Raw genomic sequence first — 21371 nt, 5'->3', positions numbered from 1 at the left:
ACAACACACAGCATATCACTGGGAAGGCTCAACAAAGACTTCTCTTCTTGAGGAAACTGAGGAAATTTGGACTGTCGTCCAAACTCCTCACAAAATATTTTACAGGTCTACAGTGGAGAGCATCCTGGCAAATTCTATCATAGTGTGGCTTGGGAACAGCTCTATTCAGGACAGGAAAGGTCTCCAGCGTGTCATTAAACATGTACAATCCATCTGTGGAACTTCTCTCCCCTCACTGCAGGACATCTACATCACCAGGGTCATAAAGAGAGCTAACTAAAAACATCATCAGAGACCAAACCCACCCACAGCACTCCTTGTTCTCAATCCTGCCTTCTGGTAGACGTTACAGAAGTGTGAAAGGAAGAACTAAGACTGAAAAAAACCCCAGTTTTTAACCCCAGGCTATCAAGCTTTTAAACTTAATGTGATTTAAGCTTTTTGTAGTTTTTAATGCTTTTATTTTTTATTTATGTGACATTTTAAACGGTTGAATGGAGCTCGTATAAATTTTATTGCCCAGTTTCTTCTTTGCATATGACAAAAAGTTACTTTCATTTCTATTTCTTATAAAGTTTGCCACAAGTCATGTGTGAGAGACAGCAAACGGTGGTATCATCTAACCAGGTGTTGATGGATGGAGCTAAATACAGGGCAATCCTAAAAAATAATAATAATAATAATTTAGAGGCTGAAAAGACTTGAGAGTAGTGAATATTAGGTTCCCTTTTCATCAGGCCAACAGTACTAAACATATTTTTAGGGATCATATCTAATGGTTTGCATTCCCATAGAAGAATAAAATTGTACTTGTACATGTCCAGATGTAATTGCAGCAAAGGGCAATTATACAAAGCATTGACAAACATATGCTGCACTTTTCAGATTTTATTAGCAAAAAAATAGACAAAAAAGTATCTTTTACAATTATGTGCAACTTTGTGTTGGTGAACCACAAAAACAATCCAAAGAAATGCACAGAAATTTGCTGATGCAATGTGACAAAATGTGCAATGGTTAAATGAGTCGTATCACACTGCCAAAGAATTGTATGCCTGCTTGACCTCCCCAGAAGTCCTTGAGCATTTGTTTAATCTCTAACATCTCTTGTCGCTGTTTGTAATGATCTAATAAACCTGGGATGTTTCACCACATTCACCTTTCTTTAAAACTAAGATAAGGAATCAGTGGACTCTGCATTTTCCACTTATCGGGATTCATCATTCCCAAAGACACATTCCCTCTGAGATCAGAGATTTCATAGGGCCATCGCCACTATGATTTATAACCATGTTTACAGGGGTCATGTATGGTTGAGTGTAGGGAGTGCAAATTAGGTGAGATATGTATATAAATATATATACATATTTTAAGTGACCAGTCCTGTTGGAGCCTTTGGTCTAGTCTCATTTTAAGAACAAATTTTGCCGTTTACAGCAATACTCCATGCATTCTACAATACCAATGGATGCATTAGATAGAAAGAGTAACTATTAATAATTCAGCTAGTAGCCTTTAAAACATATAGCAGCCCACTTACCTATATGTACATTACAAAAAATTATTTTTCGACGGGGTTAGAAGGTGATGAAATTCAAATATAGTAAAGTCTGAAAAGCCTAATGTGATCCTGTGTAGGAAAAACTAAGAAACTGTGCTTAGCACACATTGGCTAAGCAAATAAAATGGAATATAAAAACCTTGTTTTCATAGTGTTAAAGCTCTTACTGAGCAATGCAGTGCAGTACAATAATTTGTAAAAATGGTAGATAGTGTCAATATGACTGCAAGCAATAAAGAGGACCTAGAACTTCAGAGGACAATTTCCACCGTGGCAACTTGATTGGATCCTGTTAAAAGCATGACTACAAGCACTGGGAGGAATAAGGTTTTTTTTTTAAACATAAACTTTAAGGCAGGGGTGTCAAGCTAAAGGCCTCAAGGACTGGTGTCCTGCAACTTTTCGATGTGCCTCTGCTGCACCACCCCTGAATAGAATAATTAGGTCATTAGCAAGGCTCTAGAGAACTTATCTACACAAGGAGGAGGTAATTAAGCCATTTCATTCCAGTGTTTGTACTTGTGGCACATTTAAATATCGCAGGACGCCGGCCCTTGAGGACTGGAGTTTGACACCTGTGCTTTAAGGGGTTCAGGCTAATTTACTTTGGAAACAAAATGAAAACCCTGTTCATCAATGAACAGCATTAAAATACAAATAATATTAAAACCAAATATCAGACTGTTGTAAGGCTTCACCTACAATTCATATGAGGGAAACCTACTTAAAACTGATGGTTTTAGAAATGTACAGTAAACATGGCAACAATTGCGTCAAAGTCTGGTTGAAAACCCACTCGCATTATTCCACCTTAAAAATATTTAAGAGATTTACTCTAAACAGTATCCTGCCAGTTTCAGTGACAAAAGAAAGAAAATTAAAAACACACAGTTGCCGAATTAGAAGATTCTAATTAGAATTAGAAGATTCTAAGAGAAATATTTTATAACAGTTTCCTTCGTTTAACGTTTAAAGGACAATTTTTCAGTTATAAACATGATCATTGTGGATGTTTGTGTTTTTTAACTGAATTAAGGGGAAAGGGGATAGGTTGAATGTGTTTGTTGTGTTGACCTGCTATCAGAGAACAGAACCAAGGTTTTTAAAACATAGTCTTTTAAACTGAAAACTCTCAGTCCATTTTAAGATCTGCTTCTAAAACTTCATCATTTGAATAGAGATATAATGCATTTAGCAGAACATCTGCACACAGTTACGTTTACTTATAAAAATGACAGCCAGCAAATTGCATTGGGTTCCAAAGGACTCCTAAGAAGAACTTACGAATGTAAGCGAGTGATAAAATAAATTTCTGAAAAATGATTTTTGAAGTTGTAGTTGTTTTAGTTTGACAGATATTGGATTTGTAACTGGATTCACTACTAACTAAATGTTCTACTTTATGCTACCTTAATCTGAGATGACTGACTTCTCTCTGTTACAGGTGAGATTCTGATTGCTGACGACAGCTCCACAAATAAAAAGCAAAATATCATTTTAATGGGTACATGTTTCTGGTGCCAACCAGAAATTAGAAAGCTTTACTCAGAACCACATCTGTCCCACACACTGACATCATTCTACTCTGTATTGTAGTTTATAAGGAAAGGAAAAAAATGTCCTTACTCTTGTGCTGAATGCCTTGAATGGACTGCTGTCTGTATGCAGAACTGGGTGGGAAACGTTAAAACCATGACCACAGGTGCCAGGAACAAAGCTTAGGTGTTCTGCTGAGTAGATCCAGTGAATCCCGTCAGAGCAGTTAGCACACGGTTCCAGCATGTAGGATCTGCCTCCAAGATATATGAAGCCTCTGCAAAAAACGAAGATAAAAATAGTGGGGATAGTAATATTTCACAGAAAGCATTTAAACTGAAGATGAAGTAGCTTTATGGTTCAAAGTTAAAATCCTGGTAAAAGACAATAATTACTCATTAGAACGACTTCGTGTTCAACTCCTTACTACAATCCATTTTTTGCGAATATATATTTTTTTATCAGCTCTACTAGATCAGTGAAAAGACCCAAGGAGGCACTTTTTGTCATTTTTTTATGAGTTCTTTAATCTCATGCTCTGGGACTAACATAAAGATAGAAACTTTAGAAACAATAGAAAGAAAATCCTCTTAACCTTCGAAATATCTTTCAGTGGGCAATAAAGTAGGCTTGGCTTCTTAAGAAATTGACTTGGTTCAGTTCCTCATTTTAACCTCCTATTATCTGGGATTTCCAGTCTCATGTAAACTGCAGCCTAGTGGCAATATCAATAAGATGGAAGGAAATTTCATTTTTAGAAAGGTTTGACCAGTACTGACGTTAGCCAGTTCCAGATTACTTTCAAGAACAATATTAAGAATACTCAAGAAAAATATTCAAAATAAATATTTCAAGCCTCTTTGGTGTCATAAGTCATTTATTTGCCAGAAAAGATTTATTGATATCTTATATTAGAGCTTAGCATATTTTGCAAGAAAGCACTGATAAAATATAAGTCTCTAGTACTTCTTGAAGGCTTTGATCTCAAAATCTGGAAATTTGTCATATAGGCAGTGGACTAGAACACAACTACTGGTTGCTATTGATGTGGGTTATATGCTTTTTTCCACAAAAGTCAGAACATAGGTCTGGAAATGACATATTTGTGTCTATATGTGTCTACTGCAGTGATACGTGTTACAGAGAGTACAGAAAGAACCAGTAATGTAGGCTATAGAACATACATGATTACCTTTACAGTGAGATGTCCGTGCGAGCATTTCCAAATCTAATATGTTCCAAGACAGACAGAGAATGAAAGTTTGAAAGATAAAAAGAACACAACTATGCTCTAGACTATTGAGCCTTCCTGTTATCAGGTGAAGTCTGTTTTTTTTTTCCATGGTCCTCTGCAGTCTGAATGAGCCACAGACATATCCATTTGTTGTATAAAATACAATTTCTTTTTCCAAAATAACTTCTTGCATCTATGCATTCTCTAACTTCTTTTTAAACATAAAGACACTGAAAGGAAATTGAGCTCCTGTCACCGTAAACAGACTTGTCACTGTGACCTATTTAGGTTTATAGTGCCTTCACTGATCAGAACAAAAATCAGACATTTGAATTTCAAATCAGTCAATACCTGGTCAAAGCCAATTAAGGTTACAAACCTTTGTTTCTCAGGCCTTCTTTCAGGAGGTTTTGTTTATCATCTCTCTTTTAACAGTTCACAATCATCTTCTTTGTCTTTCTTTCTTTGAGTGCAACAAGCATATAAAACAAGAACAATGGCAAATTAAACTTGATGTGGTTGTGGTCATGATTACTGAGAAATGGATGTGAAAGAAATCATTACTATGTGGTGGAAAAACAATAATTAGTCTGGAACTTGATTATACTGCCTTTGATGTGTAGCATATATAGTGGCATTATGTGTTTTAAATGATAGAGCTAGTTTTTTTTTCTTTTAAGTATTTCTCATCACAGAGTTTTTGCAAATTAAAGTAATTTGAACCTTGCACAATGTATAAAAACCAAATGAACTTATACCCTCCCAGAAGTCTAACAGCTGCCAATGCTATACTAGGAACCCATTTGTGTCTGTGAGCAGGACAAGTTATGTGTAGTTTTGTTTTGAAAACCGTTTTGTTGGTCCGTCACTGAGCGGGTTTCATATAAACTAAAATAAATAAATATTAGATCAAGAGCAATTCATCTGAACTCTGCTAAATCACTCTGCAGAGGGTTTGAACTTTTGGGCTGATTTATGAAAACCTTCCGGATGCGTTCCAACAATATCGCAGCAATCATTTCAGCAGTTTGACATCTGCAAACAAAGAGTTTCCAAACCTGAAATGTTTCACATGTTTAAAACCTCGCAGTCATTTTTGTAACTACATAAACACTCTCATCTCCACTGAGTTTATTGAGAAAAAATACTCTTATTCCTGAAAGATTATCTGTTGCAATTTGGATGTAAGACACATTATTTTTGTGGTTAAAATGTCACTAAAGGTCTAAGCAGAGCATATGAAATATTGAAATATTGCAAAACTATGCATGTAAATAGTGTGAGCTACTGAAAGAACAAGGATCTATAAAATAACAAGAAGGCTTTATTTAGCCAGGAAGGTCCTATCGAGATACAACATTTCTTGATCCAGGCAGCCTTCATCAAGATGGGGTCAAATACCGAAACACTTTCAAGTAAAAACGTAAAATGTGCCAGCGAAACACATTTTTGCTAAAATAAATACAGCAAATACAAGTTTCTTTCAGAAGTGTTTTTAAGAATGTTTGAAATACAAAGGCAGAAAAATGTCTGAGGGCTTATGATATGTTGAAGGTTAATCTGAAGACGTTGATAGGCATGCAATGCAATAACCTCTAGTAACCTTCACCAAAATTTTTGAATTTCAATGGGAGTCGTAGATATTAGTGTTTCATTGAAGTGTATCAGAATATATGGGGATAAAAACATACACAATGAATACAATGCAGCAGACTTTTCAAATATTGAACACCATACAGTGTTTTTCCATCAGCTCGACAGTTAGCCACCGTGTGTCGGTCTTTCACATAAAGTACCAATAAACTACATTAAAGCTTGAAGTTGTAAACTTTAATTACACAACTGCATGTAACTAAATGTGGGGTATTGTGTGGCTGAAGCAACACTGACTACAATAATATTAAAAGACAAATTTACCTAATCCCAGCACAAGTACTGAGACTGACATCTGACTCCATGTGGCCCTCCACCTTTCCATGGTAGTAGCAGTTTGCCTATGGAAACATAAATAAAAGAAAAAATTAAATGTTAAAATTGTTTCTTTACACCAGAATAGCAGGAATGAACCAAAACATGAGGTCAGGTTTCTACAAAGCTCCAGCCATAGCTAAGCATTTTTGAAGTATTTTTCTATTAAACAGATGGCAATAATACTCGGCTCTTATGCAAGTCTGAGTTTCACATTTCCTTTCATAAATTTTGCCGTCTGCTGCATTCCCAAGTACCCACTTTCACAGACCACCTGTCAAGTGGAAAGAAAGAACGTAAAGAAACTAAATTAAGTCCATGTTTATTGACGAAGGCCTGGCAGAAAATGGGTGGGACAGAAGTGTCTGGTTTAGAGTAAAAACAAGCCCCTGGCTTTCTCCATCACTTAGGCAGCCCTTACTCAGGTGAGGTCTGACCGACAGCACCTCCACACCTCTGTTTGGCTAAAAACGGAAATGTGCGTTTTCCAGCCCACTTAGAGTCCCTCTAAATATAGAGGGGAGGCAGTAAATTTTAAAGTCTGCCCTCCTTTTAGGGGGTTTCATCTCCAGAGGCAGCTGGTTTAGCATGCTCATTGTCAAGAGGTTTCTAGTATTGAAAGCAAGCTCATCCTGATTTTTGCATCATTATGAGACTTCATAGTAATTTTGCAATGAGTGTTTTCTCACACGAGTTAATTAAAACCACCTTACTAAATGGTGTTTTTAGTCTCATCACAGATGTCTTTGAAAACGCATAAAATGTCTTAATTTGTCTTTTATTGGTGAAAACCCCTGATTACTATATTCAAGCTACATTCAGGAATATCTTGTTATGCAAATCGCATGGAATAAGACGAAGTAACAAAAATCCAGGGAAACACATGCACAAACATGAAAGGTTTATCAGGGCATAGGCCAGTCTGAGATTCCTTACAGCTTAATGAAAGTTAGTAATATTATGACAGTTCTACAACATTACTATCCATAAAGGGAAATTTCAAATAAAAGGTTTTTTTTGCATCGTCTTATTTAAATAAACACATTATTTTGATTCTGATGTGAACTTGTTACCATTTTAAAGTGGTCATTGCACGCTAATATCGCCTTTTCTTTCTGTTCTTCAGAAACCATTTGTCTTCTGTAAAAAATGATCATACATGTCTTTTGAAAATAAAGATCTTTGAACATTAAAATACTTTCTAGAAGACTAAATGCAAACTTTATTTATTTATTTTAGTCCAAACAGACTTGCTTCTGCAAATTGAAATGAGGTCTATTGCTTAGTGAGAGAAGCCAATATTAGCTGGACATCAATGTTAGGACTGGTGGCGCTGTGCTAAAGGTGTCTGGAAATATTTCCAGCCACATAAAACACAATCAGCTCAGTAGATCTTTCTTAGAAAAATAAGGAAAGTATGTAATCCATCTTTCAGCCTGCTGACCAGCAGTGTACAGCAGCAAGTTGTCAAGCAAGAGTTCCGCTTTACTCTGTGGTCTATATAGCCTGAGTAAATGCCAACCTCAGACGCTTTCTCCAGCATCTCTTCAAATGGATTTTAAACCAAAGGAACAGTTCGACATGGCATTTTGGTGATTCTAATACACCCACATATCTGTCTCCAAACAGATAGATAGCATCTGAACTGTTACCATGTGCTAAATTCAGAGAAAACAAACAAAAGAAAGTGATCCTTTGTTGGCAATGTGAGGCCCCAGGAGATTCTACCTCTTTCTTTCTCCAGACTTCATCTCTGAGCCACACCCTCTTAAAAATATAAAATCTGCAACATAACATACAATGCTGGAAAATGCAGCGTTTTGCTTTTGAGTCTATTGCTGCGTGTTGAGAAAAACAAAAAACAGATGTATATGTTATGAAACATTTCACACCGGCTACACCTTCAAGTATGAAGTCAACAACAGTTACTCCCCATAAAAACAGTGGTCCAGTTTTGAGAGATTGTGGTGTAGCAGAGGAAAAGGAGGTAATATCTGGAAGGTGTTTGAGGGAGTTTAGCTCAGTGATGACTTCTTGGCATGAAGTAGTTCTGCAGCCTAGAGCTATAAGGCCTCTGCAGTGTTCTCCAAACAGGAATAGCAATAGAACTGATGAAAGAGGTGTGCTTCATCCTTGAGATTGTTGCTTGCTCTTGGGAGGCAGTGTCTTTAAGAGAGGTTTTCCATTTCAGTTTGGTTTGACTCCAAAGATTTTCTGGGATGTTTTTAATTACTCTCTGGATATTTCTCTCTCTATGTGCTTCTTTTGAGTTTGAATACAATGCCAGAATATTATATAGCACTTGGAACAGCGTGGTAGTTAAAGGCACTGTTTCTGTTATGTGTCCCTAAAAGGCAGAGCCATTGTTGCTCATGGTACAAGGGTGTTTGCCAAGCTTATGAGGTACACATGTCTTGGATATCATTCCATCCAATAAAGTACTGGTAGGGTATACATTTTTATGTGAAAATTACGTTTTATAAAGTGAGATCAACAATATGATGTCACAACTAGATAATAGGGGTATAATGATCGACCTAGTTTAAAAGTCTAGAAGATAACATTACGTCAGATTTTTGTCAATGTTTTGGGGAAAAATAAAAATCCCCATTTTTATCTTTTCCTCAGTTGTGGTAAAAGTTTTACAAATCCCACAGCATGTTTAATGGAATAAATCCTCTTAACAGAGCAAAACATTGCAAATGTTTCAAATTGTGTTATGGACAATCTTTGTTCAGTGTGGCATTACCCACATCTGTGTAAATATTTGGCGTCGAACTAGAGGAGACTCATCCAAAACAGCCACGCAGCCCTTCAGGTTTAGGGTAATAGGAAATTCAGAGGCAGATGTCAGCTTTATTACTAGCAGCTAACAAGTACCCAGTCATGCTATTCTCTCAGTGCTTAAAGTCAACCTTTATTCTTTCTGTAAAATTGTCAGTGTTTTTTTTTTTTTTTTCTTATCTTAACCAGGTACCCAACTTGTTGACCCACAAATATTATAAAAGTAATGGAGCCATCTTCAATACTTTTTTTGGAGGGTGCCGTTGGTCAGCTGGACCAGCCATCTCTTTATTCGCCAACTCTGTCGAACAACAAAACCCAAGAACTGCTTCCTCTCTTAATTCTAAATTAAAAACCACAAACATGGATACAAAGGAGTTTTAAACTTATTGTGTTTAGCTTCATATGTGGGGATCATTATACTTGATCTCATTTCACCGGATTAAGCCAGATGGTGACAGCATCAGCATAGTGAGACAGACTTCACTGTGATGAGCTGTATCGAAGTGTTTATAATCATTAACATGCATTTCATTCACACTCAAATAATCTAATAGGTCTATTAGGTGGGAGTAATGTACCATTCAAGGGTTTTTCAACCACCCTCGAACGCTAGAAAAGCAGATGACAAAACAACACATACTGTGAATTCGGATGGGTACCGTTTACCGTGCTCTTTTGCAAATCCATACATTTGCAATTTTGGTTCCTTTGCCCAACACTTTTATGTGGACAAAAACTAGTCCGTCAGCCATCTGTACTTTCTTGCATCTTTTCCTACATATATTCAGGTCTCTTTGTACAAGTTTGACTGGCTATAACATCAACAAAAATGTAATCAAAGTCTACAGTATGGAAACATGATTAGCTATTTGCAATGGAATCTACCAGTGGGAGGTCTTTCATAGTTACTTTTGTTTCATCAGTGATCTTTATATTTGCCTTACAAGTTGATTGACCAAATAGAACCAAAAAAATTACTTTAGTATAAAATCTACAGGAAAAATTTAAACAAAACTTTTAAAAAGTCAAATTTCAGCATTTTTTAAAATCTGGATTATTTTTCAAAAATACCTTAAATACCCAATTGAACATTTTCTGATGCAGTTCTACAAAGCAAAAGATTAATGCTCACAGAAAGACATCCCTGGTGTATCAGCTATTATTTTTCTAAATAAAAAAATCTGTTCATTAAGTGATGCTTAAAACTAAAATTTTTAAAGATGCATTTATATATAATTGCTGTACAATGTTTTATGTCCAGATTTTTGTTTTCTGAAATGAAAATAGACCTTAGTGAAGTTAAAATTGTGCAAGTTCTAGCTAAACAGAATGTGCATATGAATATCTTTCAAATTTGCTTTAAAACTGGGATGGAAAACTAGTCAATTCTGTTGTTTTGCAAATAATCTAAGTTAAGGCCCCCCTCACATTAACTGACATTTCCATGAATTTATGCAGCCAATGATAAGAAATGATGTCTTCATGTTGGTGTGGCTCCCTGGAGGTGAAACACAATGGAGTTTAATAGGCGTATGTTAACTGAACACAGTCAAACACGTGTCTTCAATTTCAGTATCTCAGTCATTCCTTTGAGTTATTGTAAACTTTAAAAAACTATCTTGTTTTATATTACAGTGCAGGGGTCTCAAACTCAATTTACCCGGGGGCCGCTGGAGGTAGAGTCTGGGTGAGGTTGGGCTGCATTCACACACACGGTCTCCTCAGCCGAACCTTTCTGATTGCCTATTACCATATTTGGCCGTAGTCAGGCGCTGTAACAGCCGTAATTGTGTAGTGTCTCTTTAAGATACTCTAGTATTGCTAATGATGTCAGAAGTATGCGCCACGGTTTCTCTGTAGAGAGCGGGGGGGAAACGTGCTAGACGGACGTTAGCTCCCTAACTTTTTAGTAATGTTACGGGTTGTTTGGACGCTGCTCAATTTTCATGTCTGATAATATAGCAGCCGTTCAACCAGGCTTTGTAAGGTTGGTGAAGAGCGTATTTACTAAAGGACAACACTGTGGAATTCCCAGTACCAGTGTGGTTGTGAGTGTTTGACCGTCCTGACGAATCTGCCGCCTCCTCTTCTCCCTTAAACACAACCCAAGCGTTACAGCGCCTAACCTTAATTACGTTACACTGATCAGCAACTTCCGGGTCTAGACTGGATGCTGAAGCACGTGAAGCTCCTGCTTCACATGCTTCAGCTCATGTACCGCATGCAAATAATGAATTGCTCATGTACCGCATGCAAATAATGACAAATAGAAAATGCAAATAGGCCCGGCCGATGTCCCGCCCCCGAGAGCAATATACTCCACCGTGATTGGTAAGTTCATTCAGCTCCGCACACAACACTGAAAAGTGCCAATTATATCAAACTCGCGGGCCGCACTAACATTAAACTTTCATATTAAGGCGGGGGCCACAAACTATCGTCCCGAGGGCCGCAGTTGGCCCGCGGGCCACGAGTTTGAGACCCTTGTTACAGTACATTTTCAAGGCACTGCACTTGAACTTTTGCACATTTTCTCACATAACTAAGCATGTTACCTCTGAAGGCACCTGGTTGTACTGGAATTTATGTTAGAATAAATTAAACTGACTACATGCAACCCAAAATATTTTGTGCTGCTTTGTGTTCATCTGCAACAGTGTCAATAAAATCCCTTACCTTTGTGAACTTATTATCACAAAACGTAAGAAGTCTAAGAGTTATGACAACGTTTTTGAAGGGGCTGTATGGGATTTGATTGTAAAGAAAAAAAAAAGGACAAATACACTGAAATTTTTCATGAACAGGACAATCTGTAAAGCTCATTGACAATTTTTTGTTCATTTGCAAACTTTTCATTAAACAAAAATCCAATAGATAACAGATTTAGATAAATGATCTCTTTGAATTGGTGGCAAAATATAGAACTGTATCATCAAGACTTCTTTCTGCTCATTAATATGTCTCACTGGAAAAAAAATAAAAGTAATGAGATGGCTCTGTTTACAAATTGCTGATAATTTTTTCCTATTCTTAGGAAGAGGTCCCAAAGCTTCAAGCCTCCAAAACTGTAATGAGGTAAAACATACATAGACAGGGTATTATATTAAAATATCTATATATATATTTTAGTGGGAAGGAAAAAGGCTGAATTTAGTGCACAGAGCTAATGCTATCGCCTCATGTTTCTTTGATGAGATCATGACTTTGATGCATTACAATAAGGGATATGAATAGACTTTTTGTTTCCGTGGTTCCTGCATAAAACAGAGCGGAAAGTGCTTAAATGTAAATATATCATGTCTGATATGATATTAATCACGATTAGCTAAGATTCATAACTAAAACCCAAAATTATAGTGGGAGAGAGCCCTTTGTGTGAATCCAAATGTTTTTTTTACACATTAATTATTCCAAGCTGACTATTTAATGTCCCCTGATGTGATTGATAATCCTAGTGGATGGCTTTTGTTGCAACACACTTGTTTATTAGTCTCCACATCGACATAGATTTAGTGAGAAGGGGAGTGGGTATTAAACAGGATTGGAGAAAGAGCTGACTCATGCCAGAGCCGCTCCCAGCAGTACCCCATTCGTTGACAGTAAACTGAATCCGCAAGATCCCTTTTCCAGATCACTATATCAGCCTCCTCCCCGCCAGCCGGACAAATAAATTACCTACACCTCAGTCTCAAAAGGTCTGGCTGTTTTCAGGAAAAAGATCCTCCCTTTAATAGCCAGCTCATGAGAAAGGAATGAGGAGAGGGGTGGAGGTCAGAAGATGTTCATGTGTTCCTGTTAGTCGGACAGTTTAAAGGTGTCCAACTTTAAATGACTTAGTTTAATGTAAGCATTCACTTGTTTTGGTATATGCTGCCCGATCCTAAATTTCAAATTGCGATAAACATATTTTTAACTAATTTGGGTCAGGGCCCCTAACTGAATTCAGCTCTTGCTACATGTTGCAAGTGTATTGCCTTTGACTGGACCACTGGACCACTGCAACACTGAAGACAAAGCCATACTACAGAAATTTGTGCAGTTTTTCTGCAGTTACTGAATTTCTAAGAATAAAAGTCGCATTTACTTTATTAACTTTAATGTATATGGAGAGGGACATTGTATCTGCAAATGCCTGATCTGAAATTACTCAACTCAGCCAGACAGCAGAAAAAAATCTCTTGATTAGCTCTCGTAAGCAATCACTGAGCCAAATATCGAAACAATCTTTTTTTTTAAAGCATCAAGTCTAAAAACTCCATTTCTGGTTATAGCTGTATTATACACAATGTACTTTAATGTACTTTCTGAGTTTGACAAAAATCTGATTTATGCAAGGCAAAATACTTTCACGCACAAATTGGGATAATCTTGTTATTTTCAAATGAAAATAAAAATGGTACATGTATCAAAGAAAGTGCAGAATATCAATCGAAATTGTTATCAGAAGCTCACATCTCAAAGTAGACCGGCCAGAAAAAAGCCTGATATTTCTATGTCTGTTTATCATCTCAACGTTAACATCACATTTGACATATTAATATCAATGGCTGGACAGCTAAGTATGGGTCTCTCAGAATCTACCAGGCTGGGCTGATACAACTCCTTCATTGTCTTCATGCCCTGGAATGAGAGCTATTTTAATGAGCTGGGCGAGCCCCACTGGTGAAACAGCAGATCTGGTCTCACAGCAATTTTAAGTAGAATATATTGTCTGTTGTACCATATGGATTGCACATTGTGTAATTCAATTAATCCATTTCTGCTATACACCAAATAGCCATTGAGCTCAAATGCACACAGTGGTTCTGACGATTTCTTGTAACATTTAATTGCTTTCCAAACTGCAGAAGAACAAATCCTCTCAAATAAAGCCAGCTGGTGGAGCTACAAAGCGTAGAAACGGCTCCATGCTACTATAATTACCGTTTTATCTGTACCAAACCTCAAAATGAAGAGCATTTATTGGTGTGATATTTATGCATCCATGGAATATGCTTCCAAAGACCCAGAGTATTTAAATGCTGAACATATTTTGCTTGGGGTGCTTAATTGAGCTTGATAGATAAGGGTAATATTTATCATAGGATTGAAGCAAAATGGCAGAGTATGTAAAAAAAAGTAATTTGTGCAGCAGCAGACCAAGAACGACAACTATAGGTATGTGCAAAAATGTAATAAGAGTCAGAGATTATGAAACATTGTAATCCATTTGACAGACTTTACAGACAAATATAAAAGCATATTTTATATAAATATGCTTTCTCAATTTGCCCAGTACAAAGCTCATAAATGAAATTAATATTTCAGTCAGCGTGACTTCTGAAGTGCACTTAAATGTTCACTAATTCAAGATATTCGTGCGGACCTGCATAACAAACCATTTTTAGGAAAGGTTTTAAGCTTATCCATTATAAACGACTTGAGCAGTTCCCTAAAACGAAGTCTATTTTCTGACCTCTGTCTGCCTTCATTCCATCAAATATGAATCTACCTGCTGAAAATGGGCCCACTCACCTACACTCCAGGAGCAATTCCAGGTGGCCTAAAAAAAGGAATCTGGCTGCAATATCAATGTAACTTTGCTTCCTCAAGTCACCCTAATATTAGCACCATGAAGCAGAACATTCACATGGAAAGTTTAACAGAACTCCAACACTCATTTGAGATGCTTGGTAGCAATCCAGAAAACATCACACATTTTGTTACTGAAAATAAAAGGAAACGTACCGTGAAGTTGGGAGGGCCTGTGACTGCACTGCCGTCTTCCAGGTAATGGGTTTCCATATAGTTACCAGCAAACAGCCCCCTGGAAAGTAAAAATAAGAAAACAAACACTTAGATTGACCTCAAGGGGCTTCATCAAATACAAAGGAATCAATAATCATGCCTTAAACCTTCCCAACACCGAGGTCTCTGCATGGAAGATAAACCATCTGATGCAATTTAACACTTAAAGCCGCTTTAGGATTGCATAAATGAATCTAAGCAGCTGTGGGCATGGAGAAAGAAAACAGATTAAACAAAGCCTGAAGTGTTATTTTCTATTAAAAAACCTTTCACGACTTGTGCACCCACCATGACAAAACATTCGATATCAATCAATAACTCATTCCATGATACAACAGAACAGAAAGGAGTTCAAACACTGTTGACAAAATACTAAAGAAATTGAAAAATTGTTTTCATTTGCAAGTTTAAACTAATTGGTGGTTAGACTTTAAATAGACTTAATGTGATTCTCAATTTGACTTTATTCTTGTAAGAGATGTGCTGAAAAATTAACTGGTGCCTGGAATCTGACAATTTTAACTTTGCTCAGAGCAACCACACTGTGCTGAGAGCAACACTCTTCAGCGTAGTACTTGTTACTGCAGGAAGACGACTCAAAGTTAGTTATAGCTGCTGTTCGTGGGCTCTTTACGATGAAGTCAAAAATAATTAGGTAAAAACTGGTTATGCAGCAATACTGTGGCAAGTAGGCATGTTTCACATTACTGAAACCAAACTCGTTTTGTACTTAATATCATTTGTAATAAATAATTTCTGGTAACAATATATGTAGATGTTTTAAAAATGCTATGATATCATTCATCTGGTTTGAAGTCATGTTAGTAAAATGACAGATAAAGCGACAGAGTGAACAGACTTCTTTGATGAAGCAGGTCTCTCTGTCCCAGATATAAAAGTATTGTACTCACAGTCTTACTCTCTAAAAAGCAGAAAGGTAAAAATCTATGTTATGTAATAAAATCAGTATGACTATAAACTACCATTAAACTTAATCAAGTCATTTAAGTTTATTTGTATAGCACATTTCAGCAACAAGGCAGGTCAAAGCCCTAACATCGTAAAATATAAATTTTGACAAGTGCCATCATCAAGATCACCAATGCATGTCAAATATGTCGGCCAATGTTCCTTTTGTTATGGTTCAAAAGTAACTCTAAACAGGTGAAATGTAGCTTTCATTTAAAGGAACTCAGTCTTTCAGCTGTTTTGCAGAACAGGCCAGACCTGGAAGACCTGCGCAGTCTGTACGGTTGATACAACAGCAGATTTTTAATGGATTTTGGTGCTAAGCCGTTCAGTGATCTATAAACTAACATCAGTATTTTTGAAATCTTTTCAATGAGCTAAAAGGAGCCAGTGCAAGGATAATAGAACTAGGGTAATGTGCTCTGTCTTCCTGGTTTTAGTGAGAAAGCCAGAAGCACATCCTGGAAACACTCTTCGGGTGACAGAAGGCCGACATTGTAATTGTTTGGATCTGACTCTGAAGATTGAGGTCTTAGTCCATTGCTACATCCAGATTTCAGTCCTGGTCGCTGGTTTGTAGCTGCAGTAACTGAAGCTGTGCACTGACTCTACCTCATTCCTCTTTCGGTTCAAAAATAACTTCAGCTATTCAGTCCAGTTATTATCCAGTGGTTTCTTTTTGCTTAAGTCTATGTAATACAAAATTATAAGAAATGCATGTTTGTAATATTACTAATATTATTGAATTATTGTACATTTTTTGAAAACAAAACTAATTGGATCACACCTAGTTATTTTTCTTCTCGGTAGGCACTATGATGTTGTAAAAATGTTATATTTTTAATCAAGGTCAACTTGCCGTGAAATTCTCATTCCAGCCAGTCTCATTTCTTTTCTAATTCATTTTCTGAACCCAGGAAGTTTTCTGGGCTCATTATTCCACTTAGAGTTGCTGCTGTGACTCAAGTCCTTTATAATCTTTCAGTTGCTGCCTCAATCTTTACAAGACAAACAAAATGGTCGAGAGAAACTTTTTATTTGGATGAACTTTGCACACTCAAAACCCTGGGTGTAATTTTCACAGCGAACTAAGTGATCTAAATTTTACTGTATCTTGGTCATATTGGTGACTTTTTGTAGGACTTTTGTTTGTAGACTCAGAAAGTCATTTTGTGATGCACAGGCCTTCTTTAAGGCTTGATCCAAATATCTTGCATGCAACATATTTTAGAAGCGTTGTTGAGTACGGTGTCAGAAATGAATGCAGATGAGAAGGATGAGGCAAGGAGGCATGTGAGGATAAACTCCAAGATGCCACTGCTTCACAGAGCCTTATTTAAAGAAAATAAGGATCCAAATTACGGTAGTTAGGATACACGCAAAGAATGCAGTCTTTAACATGAGTCATTATAACATGATAGCCTAATAATTAATATAAGATTCTAAGGCCAGTTTAAAATGAAAACATTTTATCTTTGTTCAAAAAAAATTTGCCAATTTAAAGCTTCTCTTATGGTGACTGCATTCTCTCATGCACAGCCTGGCAACTCAGAACGAAATATTTGAAATACATTTCTAACATTTTTCAATTTTGTCCTTCCTAAATAGAATTTGGATTTGGCTAAAATCGAGTATTTAATAAAATACGATGAATAAGTACACAGATTTCAAATAGAGGGGCAACACTGAATCAACAGAAGAAAAGAGAACAGCATAATGTCACAAAAAAAGTGTCTCCCTTGCACTTTGGCAGTTACATGTGGAATCCACTATTTCTACAATCAGTCCAGTGGACCACTGTGCATACAGAAAGCACATGTTCAATGCAACATTATAAGATATCCGCAGATGTTTGGCTGGTGCTCAGCAGAGAAACAAACCTCTACAGGCAGCTGGCTTCTCTTACTGACCTCAGCACTTACTAACATCCCAGCTGGGAGCTGGGAGGGGGGTTATTTTGTTTGGGAGCTGTCAGCATGAGACACAATGCTTCCCCACCCTAAAGTGCTTAACTGAGCCAAAGACCTGGTAATAATCACAGGATCAAAGCAAGGCTCTAGAGAAGGGAGAGCCAAATAAAATGATGCGTTTCTGCAGACTTAATTAGGTCTATGTTCTCAACTGGACACACAAGCTCAGCATCTGCCCATGAAAAACAACCCAGTGGGGTGAATGTGTCATTTTCTCAGATGGGGGTAAAAAGCAGGAAAATAAATCCCTCTTTTATTGTAGCTGCATAATAGCACACTAAAAATGCAGAAAACCCATCTGTGTATACATTACATGCTTAACATACAGTACATGCAAATTAAGAACTAACTGTTAAGCAAAAATCAGGGATGCCACAAGTTTTGCAAACAGTTTTCAAAAGATAAATGGACCCCGGTGCATTTTTTGATAATCCTGCGAGGATGTCTAAGCACTCTTAAGCAATTTATGACCTCTGGCTTCCCATGTGCTGTTAAGACCTGACATGAAGCCAATACCTCTTAGCCACTTTTCAAAATGGGAAATACAAGAAAACCATTTAAATAGGGTAGATTTGTGTTGATTTCATGAAGCAGAAAGCAGCTTCAAGAAAACAGCTACTCTTCTAAACATTTCTATATCTACACTAAGAGCAATAATCTAGAAAAAACAACGTTTTAAAATCGCACTGTTCTAAAACGGAGCAAAAGCCTTTTTTATCTTGCAATTTTAAATGTCTAGATGCTAAATTTGCAACAAGCTACAAGAAATGTAACTTGAATGATGGACTTTTGTCAAATTATAAGAAGACTGAGTTTTTTGACTAATAAAAGTCTGAGTGGGTAAAGTGGGAGATAATGACTGAATACATGGATAACTACTTTGTTCCCTCTGTTGAAAGGTTTCAATAGGCCGCCGCAATACTGTTTTTTGGAGACATTTCCTCTAACCAAGGAAGCAAAAGTCCGTTTTGACATGGTCAGTCTAAGAAGAAGATAATTCTACATTTACCATGACTTCATAAATCATCAAGACTATATAGTGTTCTTTATGCCGGAGTTAGCTAAGCTGAGCTTTCACGAATCTAGTTTGCTCCACAAAACTGGTGGATAAAACCCAGTTTTGTCTGCTTTTTATTGGCTCCCTGTCCCTTACAGAACAGGTTTTTAAAAAACGAAAATATAAATCCCCTTATGGATATTATTACTGTTTTATTGCTTACACTGAAAGTGAAGTAAAGACTATAAAGCTTTTTTGAGAAGCAAACACAAAAACATAAAAAAATATCACGGGGCTTTGCAACAGACTCATCAAACTGCACTATAATCCAAATTGTGAAAACTTTCCAATGCTTCCCAGCCAGCTGACAACACTTAAGGGAATATCTCATCCATGCCAAGCAATGATCCAACAGCCACCTACATTATGTGCTGAATGCCACAATCCAGCCACCCCACATGGCCTCCGCAGCTCACTGTTTATCAATCAGTGGGAAGTTAATGATGCGAAGTGAAAGGGTGGGGTCACGCCCCTCCATTTAAAATGCATTACCCACAGGATGAGCCCCCAGCAGGGCTCCATGTGACTGACAGTGAGCTCGCACTGAGGGAGACTTTTGCCAATTAATATGACACAGAAGCAGTCTCACAGAGCATGCCGCTTGACATTAAAACAAGCACAAAAACTGAAAATGTGACGCTGCGGGGGGTAAATATGTTTGCACTTCTGCCGAATGAATTTGTTTCCAAACTTTAGAAAACAGATAAATATTTGTAAACATCTCTGCAAATCTTAGTCTCTCGCATATGCTCGCAGTCGACATCTTGAAATACTTCATGAGGGAGGGAAATAGGTTTTAGGTGAGAGAGCAGATTTGATATATTAGTAATTAAGCCAGTGATCTCACAGAACATGAAATCCTGAATGCCATCAAAATCTAAATGTAGCCAGATTTTATTGCCATTTTTTCAGCTTTTGTCTCAGCCTACAATCTTTCGGCATGGAGTTTGTATGCTTTCCCTGTGCAGGCGTGGATTCTGCATGCATACTCTGGCTTCCTCCTTCGATCCAAAAACACTACGATTAGGTTAATTGGCTTCTCTAAAATTGCGTGTGCATGGTTGTTTGTCCCATCTGTCTTTGTGTTCCCCTAATGTTCATTTTGTCCTAATGCAGTAATCATGAAAGCAGAATGGTGACATGAAAGAGACATAACGCTTTAAAAAGATTACCCAACCCCACGGCAAAACGCACAATCTCATATGGAAGTGAATCCTGCATGTGAGAGCAAGTAAATAGCTCATATTTGTCAGATCACTGGGAAGTTTTGCAAAAGTAAATAATTTAGATGAAAATTATAATTGGTGTTAGTAACAGTTTTGTTCTGCATACAACGAAAATAGATTATGCCAGCTGCTAGAGTGTGCATATATCTTCTTCTGCTGCTGCTTCTGCTGCTTTGGTTTAACTTTGTGAAAATTGCGTGCTTTTAATTTTAAGACTTTTTCTTAACTTCTTCAAACAGTAAGAAGTTCAGTGGTAGAGTTACACACTTGTATTGTTGTAACCAGTAGGAAAATTCAACTGCAGTGGTCACTCTTCTGCCATAAAATGAAGCACTAAGATGTTTCATTCAAAATATTGCAGAAATATACAAATTTGCACTCAAATCTTGTAATTTGCACAGAAACAGAAAGATAGCATCCTTACGCAGCAATTTAGACAGGTTTTTCTGCAAAAACAAGTAAATTAGGGGTTTAGATATTCCTTAATGTTGCAGCTACTTGGCAGCAAACATAATTTGATTTCTATAATCAATAAATTAAGGCAGTAAGAGTGTGTAGAACTTCATAAATGTTAAATTTCACAAGGAAAAGAACATTTATTTCTGGTGGTGGAACTTAAGTCACTAACTTTCTATGACTACTACAGCTAGCTGAGGCTGCTCTTAATATTAGAGAACAAGTTAGATCAATGGGAAGCAATTTTGGAGTAACACATTCCGATATGTCTCATTAAACGTGTTCTTAATAAGGACTTCTGAACAAACTGGAGTTAAGTGTGATAAATGAGAAACTGGAGTCTGACGGTGGGTATGAGGCAGGATGTTAGTAATGATACACAGACAAACATTTAGACCAAATGACATCATATCCAAGGAGGTACATAAGACGCACAAATACCTCCTCCTGCTGCAGTCAGTGTTATACACTACATTGGAAATGAAGGACTTGTGAGGAAATGTGGTGCTAATAATGTCCCTCTGCTTTCATGTGGCGAGAACCTAGCTTCGCTTGGAAAAGTCATGGGGGGAAATAGAATTTTTTTTGCATGAGAACCCACCCTGGAGCCAAAAAGAGCTTGCCTCAGTGTTAGAAACTTCGCCTTTTTCCAGCAAGGGAAAAAGGCCAGTTGTTCTGGCTGTGATCTCTCTGACATCAGGCAGCGCTGGAGGCCTGTGCCAAGTAGAGCAGAGAAGCAGAATTCCCCCCGCTTACCCTGAGCTCAATGTAACTTCCAGCCTACATGAAGCATGTCATGAACACAGGCACTAAAGCATGC

General features: G+C 37.1%; 1 protein-coding gene across 3 annotated transcripts in view; it reads right to left on the bottom strand.

The window, feature by feature from the left end:
• The window catches only part of LOC102229297 (disintegrin and metalloproteinase domain-containing protein 12-like), a 104183-nt gene that overhangs the window by 38642 nt on the left and 44170 nt on the right, over window positions 1–21371 (bottom strand). For 2 of the 3 annotated variants that reach the window (XM_023341527.1, XM_023341528.1), the window contains exons 4-6: window positions 14814–14892; window positions 6249–6325; window positions 3188–3374 (exon numbers count right to left, since the gene is read on the bottom strand). In XM_023341527.1, the coding sequence (XP_023197295.1) occupies window positions 3188–3374; window positions 6249–6325; window positions 14814–14892 (343 nt within the window). Of the gene's footprint in view, window positions 1–3187; window positions 3375–4289; window positions 4326–4710; window positions 5038–6248; window positions 6326–14813; window positions 14893–21371 lie in introns of those variants that run through there. The other variant, XM_023341529.1, reaches the window with a different exon arrangement.

The sequence above is a fragment of the Xiphophorus maculatus genome, chromosome 10 (genome assembly GCF_002775205.1).
Source record: "Xiphophorus maculatus strain JP 163 A chromosome 10, X_maculatus-5.0-male, whole genome shotgun sequence".
Taxonomy (NCBI): domain Eukaryota; kingdom Metazoa; phylum Chordata; class Actinopteri; order Cyprinodontiformes; family Poeciliidae; genus Xiphophorus; species Xiphophorus maculatus.
The sequence above is the reverse complement of the archived record's forward strand: the minus strand, read 5'-3'. Positions and strand labels throughout refer to the sequence as shown.